The sequence below is a fragment of the Pyxicephalus adspersus genome, chromosome 4 (assembly GCF_032062135.1).
Source record: "Pyxicephalus adspersus chromosome 4, UCB_Pads_2.0, whole genome shotgun sequence".
Classification (NCBI taxonomy): Eukaryota; Metazoa; Chordata; class Amphibia; order Anura; family Pyxicephalidae; genus Pyxicephalus; species Pyxicephalus adspersus.
Genome location: NC_092861.1, coordinates 99,537,328 through 99,556,448, shown reverse-complemented (window position 1 = coordinate 99,556,448; position 19,121 = coordinate 99,537,328). Strand labels below are relative to the sequence as shown.

Here is a 19,121-nt window from a genome sequence, read left to right as displayed (position 1 = left end):
GGTAGGACTTAAAATCTTTCATTTTTCCTTTTTTTTGTTCTTTGTTTATTGACTGTTTAGTATTATCATAAAAATGTAAATGAACTAGAGTAGATAAGGTTATGATAGCACATTTATTTTTTTTCCTATTGCATTATTTAAATTATTAATAAACAGGATGATATTTATAACTGTTTAACTTTTAGGATAGAAGAACATTTCAGTGTGTCTTGCTGTGTTTATATTTAATAACTGTACAGTAGGAATACAAATTATTAGGAGATTATATTAAAAGTAAACCATCAGATTGTGAATCATTGCTATACCTTAAGGTTATTAAGTGAATTTTTCATCTCTGTGACCTTTTCCTCCATACTACAGTGACAGCTCTTGATCTTCTCTTCCAGAGTGTACTCTCCGTGCTGTATACGGGACAATTCCTGCATGGTCTCTGTAAAACCAGTTTTGAGTTCAGATGCCAAAACCTGCAACTAAGAAATTATATTAGTTAATACACTCTAAAATCTTACCTACATGGCTTAATTTGAATACATTTAAAAATAGTAGTAGGTTTCCGTGTTTACAGATAACATTTTGCAGTATTTTTGTATGCTTTGGAAATTTAGTTGTCTGGATCATTTAAAATATATCTAAGGTCAACATTGTGTAGTCTTTTAATAAATGAGTGTCCCAAGGGAGTTTGCATTATAAAGGTGCTTTTTAATAACTTTAGCTTTACCAGTACTTTTTAAATGATCCCCTCTGTTTTTCATTTTACATAAATCAAAAAATAATTAAACCCTCTAAGGTGTTTTTAAGGAAAACAACCAAAAAAGCTGCCAAATTTGTTGGCAAAAATAAGGACTATATTGGAATGTATTGAAATGTCTAACAATGTTATAAATGATCTACTGTCGTGGATAGACAATTGTCACATAAAAACTTTACTAAATAATGAGGATAGGCAACTCCCAGTTAAATTCCACTGGGAGATAATGCCTAGGTGTTTTTATAAACAGTTGCGCAAAACATCTCAAACCCAACGCGTTTTGCGGTTAGGCTTCCACAGGGCACATGGTGAGAACGCAATATCGCTGTATAGTGGAAAAATAAACAAATATAGTATCACTACATGCTATGATGTTAACAAGTAATAAGAATAAATATGAATAAAAAGTTAAATAAATGATTTTTTGAAAGATGAAATAGGTATTAATAAGTAGGTAGTCGCTTGTGTTCATATTTACAATTTGTGGCAAAGTGAGGATTAGGATTCTAATCATATGGTTTATCCGAGAGTAGTTCAAAGTAAAAAGGTTTGTAAAAATGTGTGGGGGTATGGATGAATCACTTACTTGTTATTCAGGTTTTGGAAGGTTTGTAATCTATGGCTTGCATAGGATTAACGCCCTGATAATAAGAATAACCTAAAAAAAAAAGAATGGTTGTGCATAACATGTTATAATACACTGATTTGATTTGTGAGTATTCTTTATCCTATATATATATCCAGGAATCATGCTTATTTTGTTTGTTAGTAATCATAAGGGTTGTAAAAAGGCTGAATGGTATGGCTTATTGCAAAGTAGTTATACTCAGAATATGTCATATGACAGATTAGCCAGAAATACCTTGTAGGAATTTCAAAAGTATGTATACATTTTTTTATAACAAACAAAGTGTATTTCTAAGTACAATATATCTTTCAATGAGTAAAATTGGTCATATTTCATTTGAGTATGAGGATACAGGTGTTGGTCAGAATAGCAGCAAATATCTATTGTTAAGTACTATAAATAAATTCTATTGATCCCTGTTTTCAGAAAGGAAAATATCAAGACTTAGTACTGCCAACATCAAGCCTGAAGCCTGATTTCATATAAAAAGTGTAGATTCTTACCTCTTAGCTGATACATGCCATATAACTCCCGATGTAGGTTGTGTGGTAAGGGGCTTAGTCCCGCCACCGAGAGTAGGTGAAAACAAATCCTTTTGAATTACAACTCATAAACATTATGATATAACATATATTGGAAGATGTTGTGAGTAAATGTTACAATGTGTCAAACCAAGTAAAAAAAACAAAATTCAAAACGCACAGCTATGTTAGATTTTTTAAGTAATTATGTACAATCGAGGCATTAAGTAAGGACTCAGCAAGAGTTAATTAGTCGTCCAAATCATTGCATGTGACATTAAAGAGTAAGGACTTATAAGAGCTGATAAGTTGTACTCATCAATATACATAACAGAAAAAGGTTACAGTCCATTTAAAATATGCAAGGAAGAATTCTGTTGATAGAAAGCATCATAAGTACATAAGATACCAGGTATCAGCAAGCGGAAATGAGTGGTACATAATATTTATCATCACAGAGAAATGGTTACAGTCCATTAATATTATGTGAAATCAGGATCAAATAGTACAGAATACAAATATATTTTTTTATAAGATGCAGGTATATTATATACAAAATTACCTAATAGGTTTGTTGTATGCATTTATATAACTACTAAATATTTTCCTTCAATAAATATATATATAAATATCTTATTAATCAGAGACCAAGCATGCCCCAAGCTGCGGCCTCTAAATATATAAATATCTATCCAAGCTATGGGGCCGAAGTTGCAAGTGTAAGAAAATCTCACGTAGGAATACTAGCTCGATTGTCTCGCTTGTATGTTTATTCTTGTGTGGAAAAGAGATTTTGCTTGGTATTAAACAATAAATGTTTAAAGTATCAACTTGGAAACCAAGGTACTTATTGTTGTAAAAAAAGGTTTAAATGTATCATTTAGACCTGGATTGCAGCTTGCCTTAGGGTTTGATATCTATTTCAATTTAAAAAGATTTGTTTCCACCTACTTACTCCTGGTTATGGGACTAAGCCCCCTACCACACAACCCTCACCTCCTTCTCTTCAATCTTTGTTTATTCTGTATCCCATTCATTCATTCATATACACCCTACACACGTATTTTATGTGTATATGAATGTTTTCAAATGATGAAATGATCAAATTGTAGATCCCCTCCTCCTAGGGAAGCGGACTCCGTAAAACGCGTAGAGTCATTGGAATACCTTGCATTAGTGGTGCTAATTTTGTTTTTATTTAACTTTTTGTAAAGTATTTTAAAATGTGATTCAGAATAAAGTAAGTCTTAGAATTTAGAATGTTTAAATAGTGTTTGAAGAATTTGCTGATTTGGCCTTCAAAGTCCCATTATCCTGTTACCTAACCAAATAATTTGTTTACAGTCTTGAATTTGAGATGTGGCGTAAGTTTGCTGGCCACGGCGTATTCCCAGATGTCGGGGTTGAGTACTAGTGAGCTCACCTGCCGGCTTACAGCATTGATAAATGAGCAATAGGGTCGAGAATTTGCCAATAAAGGCGATTAATTTTCAGCTGCACGATTCAGGAGGATCTGTTGAGCTCTGTCAATGGTGATGTCATAGCAATCAGTTAGCGCACACCTGGTCCCTGTTCTGTGGGCATCTACAGTTCATTAAAGGTCAATTTGATTATTTAGTGCTTGATCTTTTTTTTGTAAGTGCTTCATTTTTATGTTACATTTTTTTATGTTACATTATACTAATTCACAAAATTGCTTCATTATTACTTTAATTTGTTGCAGTTGTTGTTTTGATACTTTTTTGTTTGGTTGCAACACTACAAACTAATTTATATCAAGCTGTATATATAATAATTATCACTTTATAATATGTCACCACACAATATTATGAATTTAAAAAAAATGCGACTAAACATTTTATTAAATTTCAAAGTTTGGCTTTAGAGAAATCAAATATTTGAAAAAAAGTTTGGTAAAAAGATGGTATAATTCATGTATCAAGGAACATTTAGTGGTTTCACTTGAGTGTGTATGTCAAAATACATTTAAATGTATATAAATACATATGCATTTTCATTTTTACTATTTTAACTGGACTGGTTTGTGGGGGAGGGGGGTTTAATCAAGAAAGTTTGCTTGTCTAGTATGAGTTGATGTGACTTTTTGTAATCGTTATTATTGTTAGCTTTATCTGTGACCTTACAGTGAAAAATCCCTTCCTTATCCGGAGCTTAAACTTCTTTTCCTCCAGGGCCTTTCTGTCCGAAGCTTAGTCTTCAACAAGTGAAATGCATGCTCAATTGGGTTCAGATCAGGTAACTGACTGGGCCATTCAAGAATATTCCACTTATTTGATTTAATAAACTCCTGGGTTGCTTCGGCTGTATATTTTGGGTAATTGTCCATCTTTATTATGAAACGCTTCCCAATCAATTTGACTGCATTTGGCTGGATTAGAGCAGACGGTATGTCTCTGAACACCTCAAAATTCATTCGGCTGCTTCTGTCATGTGTCACATCATCGATAAACACTAGTGTCCCAGTGCCAGTGGCAGCCATGCACACCCAGGCCATCACACAGCCTCTGCGATGATTTGGTATGCTTTGGATCATGAGCTGTTCCAGGCCTTCTCCAAATTTTTTTTTTGCCATCATTCAGGTTAAGGTTGATCTTGGTTTCATCTGTCCAAAGAATGTTTTTCCAGGACTGTGCTGGCTTTTTTAAATGTTTTTGAGCAAAGTCCAATTACTTTCTAATCTTGAGGCTTATGAGTGGCTTGCACCCTGCAGTGCACCTCCTGTATTTACTTTCACACAGTCTTCTCTTGGTAGACTTGGATATCGATATGCCTACCTCCTGGAGAGTGTTGTTCATTTGGTTGGCTGTTGTGAAGGGGTTTCTCTTCACCATGGAAATGATGCTGCGATCGTCCACCACTGTTGTCCTCCGTGGACGTTTAGGTCTTTTGGCGTTGCTGAGTTCACAAGTACTTTGTTTCTTTCTCATGATGTACCAAACTGTAGATTTTGCCACAATTTCTCGGATAGGTTTTTTCTGTTTTTGCAGCTTAAGGATGGCTTGTTTCACCTGCATGGAGAGCTCCTTTGACCGCATGTTGTCTGTTCACAGCAAAATCTTCCACATACAAGCAGCCCCCCTCAAATCAACTCCAGGCCTTTTATCTGTTTAATTGATAATGACATAACAAAGGAATTGCCCACACCAGCCCATGAAATAGCCTTTGAGTCAATTGTCCAATTACTTTTGAGCCCCTGAAATTAAGAGATTGTGTAAAAAAAAAAAGGTTTAGTTCTTCACATTTTTATGCAATCTTTTTGTTCAACCCACTGAATTAAAGCTGAAAGTCTGCAGTTCAACTGCATCTGAGTTTTTTCATTTAAAATTAATTATGGTAATGTACAGAACCAAAAATTGAAAAAAGTTGTCTCTGTTCAAACAATTATGGACCTAACTGTATATTTACTTACTCTCCTAAGCTTGGTAGTGGAAGCACATAAAGGTGGATTCTTACTTTTACCAGAAGCAGTATCATTCAAAACTCTTGCTTTGAGCCAAGCCTATGACATCAGAAAGTATAGGAAGAAATAGGCAATCTTTTCAATTTGAAGCATGTTAAGCAATATGTCAAAAAACCCTCTTTGCCTATTTCTTTCTATAATGTCTCTTTTTTTATGTATATGTATGTATGTATGTATGTTACTGAATGAGGATTCTTCTCTGCAAAAATGGCCAGCGCGTTTTTCAACTGATAGAACACAGTTTACGCGCACATAGCGGGTCCGCATTGGCACAACACAACACAACAATGTGCATCACACAACTGAGTTTAGATAGAACAATTGTACTGTTTTTAGCCTTTCAACAATTCATAGAAAGAAATGCCTAAAAACAATTACAATTTACTTGTTAAATTGTAGTTCTGTTGGATCACCCAAGGTTAAAAGATCCTAGGAAATTGTAAAGGAGATCACATAAAAAAACAACAACAAAAAAATGAACAACTAGAAAATTTTTGAAACAACTTTATTCAAAAAAAAAAAAATTTCTAAAAGGTCATATTAAGGTCATAATAAAATATAACCACACAGACACCACTAAATTTGCATGAGAAAATTCTTAAAAAATATACGAACAATAAACACATGTAAACCCACATTTCCATATGAAGCCATAACAGTTAAAAATGGCCCAAGAAATATTGCATTGAAAAAATACTTACCAAACCAATATGCAATTTGGACCTATCAAGGGTGGATAGGACCTATCACCGGATTTGAAAATATTTATGCAGAACAAAAATTTAAAGGTGGTAATAAAGACATATTATTGCAATGAAACAATATGGATATTAACAAAAACATAGCATTACCATTGACTTCTTAATTGCAAAAAATGGACATTGAAATATTCAAAGTTTAAAAAACAACAGCAGCTATTGTGCTAAATTGTAAGCAAAGTATAACATGTAGCAAGATAAATTAGTATACCACACCATACAGGAGCCCCCCACCCCCTACTCCTCAAAGAAAAAAAACAAAAAAAACAAAGGAAAATGCAAGATAGACATCACCCTTATATATGCACATCTTTATGTGCACAGCTTCTACAAATTCGTCTGTAATTGGGACGTGCGCAGTCCGTGAAATTTGGCTGTTTGCTTTTTACAGTTGGACATTCCAGAATAATTTATTGATATAATCCTTTACATTTGGACACCAGTGAAAAGCTAATAAAAAGTAAATAAAAACAAAGTGGAAGAGGAGGCTTTAAAGTTCAAGTAATTTATTAAACGTGTGTGTTTAGTGTAACTTTTTAAACTTTCTTTTCTACAAGTTATCCCACAATGAAAGCATGATTCCCATGGCTGCACTTATGTCATGAGCACAGCTGTGGGATTACTGACAGTGTGGGATCCCCAGGCACTAGGGGTTAAATGAAGACAAGACTCCCCATTCACCTCTAGTGCTCTGTGATTGGCTGAGCGGATCCCTAATGATGCTTGAGCTGTCATCAGTGATTCCCCTGTTCATCCATTCAGCACTCGAGGTGAATGTGGAGCCTTGTCCCCATTTAATCCCTAGTGCCTGTGCTCATGACATGAATGGACTCATTTAGGGAATGAGTAGGGAGTTTTATGTACCCCTGTACTCATTCCCCAGGGTGGAGTGGCGGAGACCTGGGAAACTCCTTACTAAAGGGGGCTTTCAGATTCCAATGTCCTGCTAAAAACACTTAAAAAAGCCCCAATTATTTTCAATGTAAGCTTTCTTAAAAAGCTTACGATTGCTTGTAAAAGTGCAAAAAAGCGCATATAAATGTGACAGATTTGTTTACACACGTTTTTAAAACAGTCTGTGTAGACCAAGCCCAAATATGAAAAGATAACTCTTTCCGAACCTGAAAATATTAGGTCATTTAACAATATGCCTATTTCTAAAGCTACATACACACTTCCAATTATTATCGTCGGAAAACGAACAACGAACGTTCCTGCACGATATATATGAACGATCGTATAGCACCGATACTGCACATAGAGGTAACGACACGATCGTTCGTAGATATTGTACACACAATAGATACGATCGTTTAAGCGATAGAGGAACTATGTGCACGACAGGAAAGTGAACGGACGTTCGTTCATCACGCATGCTCTGAACATGGACGATCAACGAACGACCGTACACACGAACGATGCTCAGCGATCGTCGTCCAATCCGATCCGCCGGTCCGGTCGTTCGTTTCCAGCGACTTTCCTCGTTCGTCGGCGTCGTTGGTTACTTTTTTACGAACGATTTTTTGCCCAATCGATCGTTCGTCGTTCGATTGGAACGATAAAAATTGGAAGTGTGTACGCACCTTAAGCGAATATATATGTTTGAAACATTTGAACACATCATACATTTTTTTTTAGGGCTAACTGGGTCCGGTCACAAATAGGTTTGAGGGGTCCGTTGCCGGATGGCGAATATGCGCACGTGAGGGAACTTCCGATTTTGCTTGATGAATCGGCTAGATGTGCGGCATACTGAGCTGCACATTGTACAGAACTCACCTGCCACGCCTGGTATGCATGCTAGCCATGTACCATTGATCTGCCTGGTGTGCAGCCAGGGTGGATCAATAGCTTGACGGACAGGGCTAGGGAGGGATATGAACGTATTACTCACACCCCTACACACACATTTCTATACAGCACATGCATGTGATTACACGGAGGCACGGGGACTCCATTAGGATGCCAACTCCTTGCCTATTTTAGGTCGGGAGCTATTTACAATCGGCACTTTGTACTCAGTGTATGGCTGCAGCCCACAATCTCTGTCAGCTAAGAGGTAAGAATCCACACTTTTAAATGAAATCAGGCTTCAGTCTTGATATTGGCAGTACTAAGTAATGATATTTCCTTTTCTGAAAACAGGTATCAATTGAATTTATAGTACTTTACTTAAAAATAGATATTTGCTGCTAATCTGACCAACACCTGTATCCGCATACTCAAATGGAATATAACTGCATTACAATAAGCCATAACATTCATTTTTACAACCCTTATGATTACTAACAAACAAAAAAAGCATGATTCCTGGATATATATATATATATATATATATATATGATATAGGATACCCACCAATCAAATCAGTGTATTAAACCATATATGGACAACCATTCATTTTAGGTTATTCTTATTATCAGGATGTTAATCCAATGGAAGTCATAGATTACAAACCTTCCAAAACCTGAATAACAAGTATCCCTACACTTCATACTGCATACACATACATTGCATGTAGTGATACTAAATTTGTATATTATTCAAGTATACAGCAATATAGCATTCTCACCATGTCCCCTGAAGAAGTCTAATGGCAAAATGCACTGGGTTTGAGTCGTTTTGCGCAATTGTTTATAAAAACACCTAGCTGCCTTTGTATAGTGATTAGGTTCTATCTCGCCTATCCACATTATTTTGTAATGTGTTTATGTGACGATTGTCTATTTATCTATGACAGTGGATCATTCACATTGTTGTATGACATTTTAATACATGTCCCGTTTTTTTTTGCAAACAAACCCTGGGTTTTTCTTTATGTACTTTTTAATACATTGGGGTTGGCACTTTAAAAGAAACAGAGGGAAAGAGGGTATGTACCTTAACCTATAAATTCTCTCAGGTGTTTTGCCATTTATGTCCTGTTGGAGAGAATTAACTTCCTGTCCTATAGACACATGACAAGGCTGTATGCACACATCAAATTTTTGTTTCGGGAATAAGCACTGTACAAGCATCACTGTTCCTTTTTTATTTGGGGAGGGCAGGTAGAATGGGTGGGAGATGTCCCAGGAAGAGGAAGATTTCTCTTCAGAATCTTTTAATGTATTAAATTCCAAATATCCACTTTCCAGAGATAATGGTCACCAGCAGTGTTGGTCAAATTTGCCTCTGATTCCACGGATGATTCCACTGATGTCAAGGAGAGGGACAAATCAGACCAGTGCTACATAGCATAAATCTTGGCGGACTGTGACACCTGTCAGTCTGTTGGCCAGATTCACTAAGTAGTACTATTCCTTTCATTGGCATCAGTGATGTTCAGCTTTATTTGTTTCAGGACACATGACCAATGTTGAGGGTGAATTTGAAACAGGCCTGAAGCCTAATTCTAAGCCTAGTCACCAACACAAACAGAGAAATTCCCATGCATGGATACAGCAATATAAACTTAACAGGCTATCTCTTTCCTGACATATCCAAATATAACTAGTTTTTACTAAATATACATTAGGGTAAAGAAAAAAACAGTGAGTTAGGAAATAGATAAAAGAAAACAAACAAGGTTATAAAAGTAAACCCTAGTTCTGTTGAGCTAGTTCCTGTTGCCCTGGTGCCTAATTCAGTGTTTCCTCTGTCCAGCTCCTGCGTTTACTCCTAGTTGTCCAGTCTGTTGGTTCCCAGCCAACTTCCCTGTGCTGTTCCAGTGTTCCTGTCTGTCTGTGGATATCCCTGAGTCACCTGTGCCTCCTGTTGCTTCCAGTGTCTCCTGTGTTCCCTGTGCTCAGAGTGGCCCCTGTGTCACTGGTGTCTGTCTCCTGGATTCCTGGCAATTGACCCCTGGCGTGTGACCTGACCTCTTTTGCTTGCTACCTGCCTCAACCCCAGCCTTCCTTAACTATCCTTCTGCTTTGTGATTTGGTACTGTGTTTTGCCCACCTTGGTGTGCCCAAGGACCGCAACCTGGCAGTAACCAGCGGCGCAACATCCTTACCATCTGAGGCTCTGGAGAAGACCTGGTTACTGCTTAGACTCTGCACCTTGGCCCTTTTCAGGGCTCACACCACCTCGGCGCAAGCTGTAGCGACCACTGGTCCGGTTTCTCCGTGCTAGACAAGTTATATATTACAGTACAAATTTATTGCACATCCATTGAACATTTTTTTCACAAGGTAATATACGAAGCTGCTGCACTGCCCTAGCTCTGAAGAAAACTTATAAACCGTTTAAAAAAGGTAAACATTTTCTAGTGAAAATCTTCATACTTTTGGATCTTTAGCTATTATTAGGACCCCAAGCTCAGAAAATTGGCAGAATATTAAAAAAAATCACAAGAAAGCACAAGAAATTAGTCTCCTATTAACGGAAGTTCTCAATCAAAATTTGTCCCGTCATAGTCGCTTTCCTGATTTCAATGAGGCGTATACGACGCTAATCCCTAAACCAGGTAAGGACTCACATCTATTGGCCTCTTATAGGCTGATTTCTCTTTTAAACTGTAATTTTAAAATCTTAGCTAAAGTAACGGCAAACAGGCTGCAAATCTTTCTCTCAACTGTATTGACTATACATCAACTAGGATTCGGACGGAATAGGCATTCCACTGAAGGAATTAGAGCGGCCATTACAGCCACAGTTCAGTCCACAAGTCATCCAGTTCCACATTTTTTTGAAATCTAGGAATCTTATATAGAAACCCAATCTCATTCCATAAAAGTACAAATTATGAAAACATTGGCACACACATCATGGTTTATCTTAAGGATGTTAGACAATGACCCCCAATACTAATAGATGACAAATGATTTTTGTACTTATTATAAACGCTTGTTTGTTTAACTCAACTGTTTATTTGGATTGTTTGAACTGAATGATGAAACTTTTCTTTGTAATGTTTGTAACCTTTTTGTTTATTGTGTTTTTCTTTTGTGGTGTTATATATTACTACATCTATTAATAAAAAAACAGACAAGATTTTGATTTATTATCGATAACAATTTTTTAAATGACCCTTATATTGCTGTATAGACTATTCTCATATTTTTTCCAAGTATCGGTTTTTGTAAAGACAAAAATACAGTGAGAGCTGGCTGGAGTGCTGATCTCCTGGGTGTACTATCAACCTGAGTACATCTAGAATAAGAACTGCCAAACCCTGGCCATTCTGGAAAAAATGAATGGGAAACATTATGACTTCTTAGCTATTTAGACTTAAAGATCACGGTTTTCTTAACAATAAACAAAAAACTGTCACCTACACATCAAATTATGTAAAGCAAACATTCTGACCATGGTCTGATCATGAACCAGTAGTGATGTGGTTAAACATTCTAGGCACAAAAACTTCTCGCCCAATATGAAGACTAAATGACTCCCGTTGTATTACCATCCAAAAACATTTGCATGAATACTTCCGCTTTAACGACCCTCAAGATACCTCTCTGACCAATAATTGGGATGCCTATAAGGCACACATCAAGTGACCCTATACATTGTACTACCATTCAAAAACATTTGCACGATTACTTCCGCTTTACCGACCCTCAAGACACCTCTCCGACCATTAATTGGAATGCCCATAAGGCACACATCAGAGGACACTTTATCTCTTTAGCTACCAAACTCATGGAACAGGCATCTCAACTAATATAACAAAAACAACAGAAATTATTACAATTACAAAAACAACAAAAGCAAAATTCCACAGGAGGACTTAGGAGGCTAAAAAGAAGCCCTCCATACAGAAGTCAATTTATGTCTCACAACCAAACCCAACTCATGAACGCCCCAAAATCAGACTAGCTGATGGGCGACTATCCTGAAACTAATGGGGACTTTTTAAAGAGTTTTACTAAAAGCTGTATGAAAAACTGTTGATGATACTGGAGGCCAGATTGCAATCTTTCTTTGCTGGATTACCATGCAAACTTTGGGTGTTATTAGGAGTCTTAATACTAATAGTGCCCCAGGGCCAGATAGTCTTCATAATATGCACTACAACATTTTTGGGGATGGTATGGCACCTCATATGACCTATTTTTTTAACCATCTACGCAAGGGCAATGTGGTCCCGGCGGAAGAAAACACGGTGGAAGCACTTATGAGCGGCATTCCAAAACATGGTAAATAAAGATCATACCTATGTAGCTAATTACAGACCTTTCTCATTGATTAATTGTGATCTAAAATATTCACAAAATACTCTCTCTGAGACTTGGTTCTTTTTTAGACCAATACATACATACAACCAAGTGTGATTTTTACACAATGGCCAAGCTCCTGACCAGACTAGGAGAACTATTGAACTAATTGTGATAGAAGTGCAAAAAGAGAAGCTAGGTTATTATCACTAGATCTACACAAGGCCTTTGATAGTCTGTGATAGGAATATCTGACGGCCTTATTGCATAAAATGGGATTTGGCCCAGTTTTTATACACCTAATAACTTCTTTGTAATCTAAACCCACAGCTAGAATTTCAGTTAAGGAATATTTTTCACCCTTGATTGATATTCGGCGTGGTACTAGGCAGGGCTGCCCATTATCTCCTTTACTCTTCACCTTAGCTATTGAACAACTAATGGTAGACTTAACCCAGACATTGGGGGATACAATGTGGACCCACAGAACACAAATGTGGTCTGTTCATTGATGACGTCCATACGTACATCACAACACCCTTAATATCTCCACCTAACCTGTTCAAGGAATTGTCATCAGGCTCTCGGGCTTACAAATAAATGGAAATAAATCAGAAGCCCTCAACGTTTCATTTTCCACAGCTCTGGTATCCCAACTCCAACAAATTTATGAGTTCAAATAGAATGCAAAGACCAACACTTATTTAGGTATTCAAATTATTCCTTCTTTCCAAACACTAAGAAAGCTAATTATTCCCCTTTGAGCTTCCTCATAGCTGATGATCTGCAGAGATGGCACTCTTTATGATTTGGAAGAATTGCAGCAATTAATAAGAAATTATTTGTTTCATACTTTGGCTATAGCAATACCTAGGACAATCCTTTGCAAGATACATATTCACTACTAAAAGGCTTGGAGGTCTTGGGGTTCCCAATATTTCTCTATATCACAGGGCAGCTCAAATTGCCTGACTGCAATGGACTGACTTGGAGGCCTTGTCCTGCCCCTCGATTTCGATAGAGGTTCTTATGTGGATAGCAGCTACTTGGGGACCTGCTATCCTTTGTTCCGCTCTTTCTTGAAGCAAAATTTTTATTGTGGGGGATTCGGTACAAAAAGGAAATGGGGAAAATCACAATGCATAAGTATCCAAAATTTAAAGAAAATACATCTAGTCTATTTCCTAAATATGTTATGACAACAGGAACATATCTTAGAGAAACCACCACTTTTTTTTCAAACTTGTTTATTTGGTTTTTCTGGTCAAAATTTCTATTGCATATTATGGCATACAGCGACATTCGGAAAACATAACTCTATCAGTAGAAACACATAAGATATAAAACAACAAAACAATAAAACCAACCAATAAACAAACATTTCACTTCTCTAATTTTAGTACTTTGGATAAAATTGAGAGTGAAAGCATATCTAGTGTTATATTAACTGTATACCGATACAAGAAATCCCAATCCTATATTTGGGTGCAGTATCACTTCACACAAACTGTTATAAATCTATTGAGCAGAAATCCCCTCAATCAGTTACTGCCCTAGAGACCTAAGATGATACCAAGTGGAATCCTCAAAGACATTTATGATATCTTCCACTTGGTCAGGGGGTAAAGTTACCTTCAGAAAAGTCATCCAAGTATCAAAGAATTTAGTGGAATGTGTTTCCATGTGTAATGAAGCTTCAGTCTTATCAATTAACATCAGTCTATAAAGTACGTGTTGTAATTGAATCAAAGTAGGAGGTGACAGATTAAGCCAGTTCTGCATAATACATTTTTTTCCTGCCAATAGGCAAAGGTGTTCAACTTTTTTCAGTGGAGAGTAGCCAGGAGCAAGATCAGGTTGAACCTGGATCACCGGAAAAAGAGCTAAAATCGGAGATAATTGCCTCACGGTGTCCGAAATAGAAGACGTAAAAAGAAACACCGAATCCCAAAATATCAAAATAAATGGACAGGTCAACAAAGCATGTTCAATGGAACCATTAGGTCCCTGGCATTTCGGGCAAGCCGTTAAAAATTTCCTGAAGACTGTTGACTAAATTTAAGATCATAAGCATAATATGTTATATAGAGAGTTTTAAACTGCATTTCCCTCCATTTTTCCTGATAATAGATTTCCTAACTAGATCTCAACAACATACAAATACGTCAAGAGTGTCTTCACATGTCAGATCCAAACAGGCAGCCCAGTTCTCTTTATGAAGTTTTTTAAGAACTTTATCATTGGGACTACTAGCAAGATATTTATAGATACCTGAGATAGTTAGCTTAAAAGAGAATAGACTCATGATCTGATGTAATCGCAGAGGAGACTGTGGAATGGGTTGACCCTGTAACAAAGTAGTTTTTAATTTATAATAATAGAGGAAGTGATGTGAGGGCAAAGCATATTTTGCACTTAAAATAGCAAATGGCAAAAGTGAGTTCTGCTCATCTAGAACAGCGATTTTGGGGGTCCGCTGCTCTGGTCGGTGCACCCCCGAGAGGGGTCAGGAGAAGGACCCTGCCAAGGGGGGCACACTGGCCAGAGCCGAGGACCACGTCCTCCGTGCAAATACCTGGGGCTCAGGGAAGTGGGCGGGCTTTGTTTCACGACACCACCCACCCACTCTCCAATCGCAGGCACAGATCTGCGATGGCAGAGTTGGCGGGGCCTATGGCATTATGACGTCACTATGAGGGAGATTTTTCCCCTTTTCATTGACAACCAGCTCCCCGTGCATGCATGGTCAGGAGCCGCTAATTTTAGTGGTCCGCAGGACCAAAAAGGTTGGCGACCGCTGATCTAGAACATGTGCAAGTATTGTAATACCTCTGGCTTCCCAAAACCGAAAGGTTTTAAATTCCAGGACAGGAACCAATAGGTAAATGTGGTGTAACAAACCCAAATACTTTAAAGAGTTTATGTGTTTCTCTTCAAGCAATCAGTGTTATCCCTGAACAATATATTTTTCATGATAACTTTTGGAACCTGAGATGGCATCTACCCATGAGAGACAATAGAGGGCTTTTCCATGTATTTAATTCTGCAAATAAATAAAGGAGCATAATTTCAATTGTACATTTCAGGAAAACCTGAATCCCCAGATAAGTAAGGAAGTGATGTGTCAGTTTAACTCCTATGTTGGTCACCCAACTAGACCTAGATGGAGGACCCCCACAATGAATAAACATCAACTCACTCTTAGATTGGTTTACTTTAAAACCTGGTTCCTCTCTTTCTTATGCCCTAGGCATATGGGATGGGCAAAAAGATAATCATAACTTACATTCTCCACACACTTCACTTACACCTCTCTGCCAGAACCCTGAAATTAGCTCCTGATTACGATCAGGGACGCTCCAGATGGTGGCGTAACAAAGGATTCTTCCCAATTAGGGACTTTTTTGATGGCAGGTCTATTATGAGCAGTTCCCATTTACATGATAAATTCTCCATTCTGCCCTGTACATTGTTTCAGTATTATCAAATTAGATCATTTATTCAGGCTAGAGGGAGAATATCCGCAGTCTAGGGTACATTATTTTCTCGAGATAAAAATTCAAAGTAGTGCACCCAAAGAATATATATATTATATATATGAGAAATATATATAATATATAATGGACATCTGGTGATGTCCATGTGTAAAGTCTTCTCTTGTGCTGTTGAAATAAGGTGTTTGCTATAACCAGCATGTTGTCTTGGCAAAATTCTATTAATCCCTGTCCTGCTTCATTCCGTTTTCCAAGACCAAACTTGCCTTTTATTTCACTTGTTTTTTTACTGCCAACTTTAACATTCCAATCACCTATGAGGTATATATTGTCTTTCATGGATGTTGAGTCCAGTAGCTGTTGCAAATCCTCATAAAACTGTTCCACTTCCCTCTCATCAGCTTCAGTCGTTGGAGCATAAACTTGAAACACTGTGATGTTGAAAGGCTTGAAATACAGAATTAGGTGAGATCATTCGGTCACTTTTTGGGTTGTAACCAAGGACTGATGTTGATACTGTTCTATTAGTGATAATGGCTACTCCGTTTCTTCTGTGAGTATCTCTTCCACAATCGAAAATCTGATGTACATCTGATGTAAAATGACCAGCGCCAGTCCATTTTAGTTCACTAATTCCCAGGATATCAACGTTTAGCCTTACCATCTCATCTTTAATCACATCCAGCTTTCCTTAATTCATAGATCCTACGTTCCACGTTCCGATAGTATATTGTCTTTTGCAGCCTCGGACTGTACTTTTGATATTCCTGAGCACCTCAGCATTTGGATGTCCTCTTGGATTTAATCCATCAGCATTATTAGCTCTTGTTCTACTTGTACTTGTCTTCTGCTCTTCCCCAGTAGCTTGTTTGACGTCTTTAGCCCTGGGGGACTTGTCTTCGGATGCCATATCGACATAACTCTGGTTTCTTCTGTTCATCTGGTTTTCTTGGCAGAAATTAACTGAAGTGGTCTGGCAGTACCTTCTCCAGTGGATTGTATTTAGTTTGATCTCTCTGCAATGACCTGCTTGTCTTGGGTGGCCCTACACGGTATAGCTCATCGCTTCATTGAGATACAGAAGCCCCTTCACCACCACAAGATAACAATCCAGAAGGGGAATGCAGAGTTATCGATTATTTAATGTTTTATTGTCAGATTGTTGTATTATTAATTGTGGTACCTATCACTCTGACATGAATGTGACTGACAATACCGATCAAGATTGTTATATGGTGTCATTACTAGCACCATCCAAGGTGTAACTGTACAAATAATTAGTATAATTCTATTTTATTTCTTTATTTCTGAATGTTTTTTTAGTGTCACCAGTATCCACTACCATCCATACGATCATGTGGCTCTGTTCTATGAGATAATGCTACCATCGAAATGCATACTACCAGTTGATCGGGCCTGTAAAATGACGTCACAATCAGCTGTTTCAGCTCTGTTTACACACTCATCTCCCATCTTTTTCTATTGGATTCTGCTTCAGTGTGAGCTCCTCAAGCGTGGGTGTGTGAGAGCTGTGGCTGCTCCCCGCCCACTTTGCACTGTGAAATAATCCTACCCTTTGTACACCAGCAGGAGCTGCAGCAGCATGAGATCTGTGTCCATGCTGATTTTACCCCAATGTATAAACCTTCATGTCTCCCTCACTGATTGTTGTACAGACTTGAAATGTTCAGGGTACACCTGAGAGCTGATAACAAACTTAACTTAAGGCCCCTGAACATAACAACTTGCCAGATACAGGGTCTCAAATATAAATTTCTATTAGCAAAGAGGGATCTTTTCTCATTAAATTCACCTAAAGTAAAAATAAAAAAAACAGATCTTACTGAACATGTGTGAGATCACCATCTTGTGCAGGGGGAACCCCAGGACGCCGCCTCTCTTTGACCTCACATTCTCTTTCCCCTTCTGATCTACTTACATAATTGTTTGGCATAATTCCTTACTGGTCCATATTACCCATGACATTATTATATATACAGGTGCTTCCTTTTTGACATAAATTCTACACAAATGAAAACATAAGTGTAAAACAACAAAATGTAAGTCTATATTATAATTTACCCTTTAGTATACTGCATATTCCTTATTGATTCTTCTATACTGCAACATCAATACTATATCATTTTATGTTATTGACATTAGTATATATATATAGGTGCTTCCTTTTTGACATAAACTCAACACACATGGTAATATGTGTAAAATAACAAAATGTAAGTCTTTATTTTAATTCACTCCTCGGTATACTACATAGTCCCTTTTGGGTCCTATTTTATTCATCTATATTGCCACATAAATATTACTACAAAAATATTATATCATTCTATCTTATCTATAATAAACATGCCATGACTTTCTTTGGAATACTAACATTTTCAATACTTATACAAACACTATAGACAAACTGTATCTGTCATTTATTATGTAATCAAAGTGAATTCCTGTTTGATTATGATGTGCTATAATGTTGAATGTTTGTCATTATGTAATATAGTGTTATATGCATTTTTGTCGTTATGTGTTCTGCAGTTGTTGCCCTATATCCTATAAATGTTTAGACCGCATCAAGTATTTGAACCTAAATCCACTACCGTGCAGTAACCCCTAAAGAAGCCCTTAATGGGCAAAACATGTCGGGTCCAAAAACTGCGCATACGAATCTGCATCCAATACTCAACTCGCAGTATTTACAGACCTACACTGTGACTGTAAATTAAGTAGGTTAATTTATGTCTAGTACCTAATTGATTGACCAACTTTTGGATCTATTGGGAGATCGGCATTTTTGTGTTGATGTACTTTTGTATTTTATGAGAATATATCACTGAAACACGTCAAGTTTGCCAAAAACCCTGCTGTTCTATGTTTTACCTCTATGTGCTTCTAGGGGTTGGCAATATCCCCTAAAGGGAATCCCTATCGTTAGTATATTATACCATTCCGCTATTACATTCACTAAACTATATTATTGAAATTGTAACATTTAAATCTGATTTTTCCGACGAGTTTACAAAAACAAAAGGGACCTATTTTGTTACATTGTTTGCTGTTTTTGTTATGTAAGGTATACAAATTTTAAAAAGGTTGTGTTGCTATTTATCCTTTCTTTAAACAATTATGTTGATGTAAACTGTAAAAAGGAAAATTAATCTGGTTCATTGTGCTTTAATATATTTTTGATACATTTGATCACTAGAATGATGTCTGAAATTCCTCATACATACGTAATTTCAGTGCTATGTTTAATTACTATGTTGCCCCTTTGTTTTATTCCCATTCCAATTGATTTGTAATTTGTTATTGTACAATCTTATTTACATAAAACTCAAT

General features: G+C 36.9%; 1 protein-coding gene across 1 annotated transcript in view; it reads right to left on the bottom strand.

The window, feature by feature from the left end:
- The window catches only part of ARHGEF33 (Rho guanine nucleotide exchange factor 33), a 311,282-nt gene that overhangs the window by 211,739 nt on the left and 80,422 nt on the right, over positions 1-19,121 (bottom strand). The window contains exon 3 of the mRNA XM_072410237.1: positions 306-470. Coding sequence (XP_072266338.1) covers positions 306-470 — 165 coding nt within the window. The remainder of the gene's footprint in view (positions 1-305; positions 471-19,121) is intronic.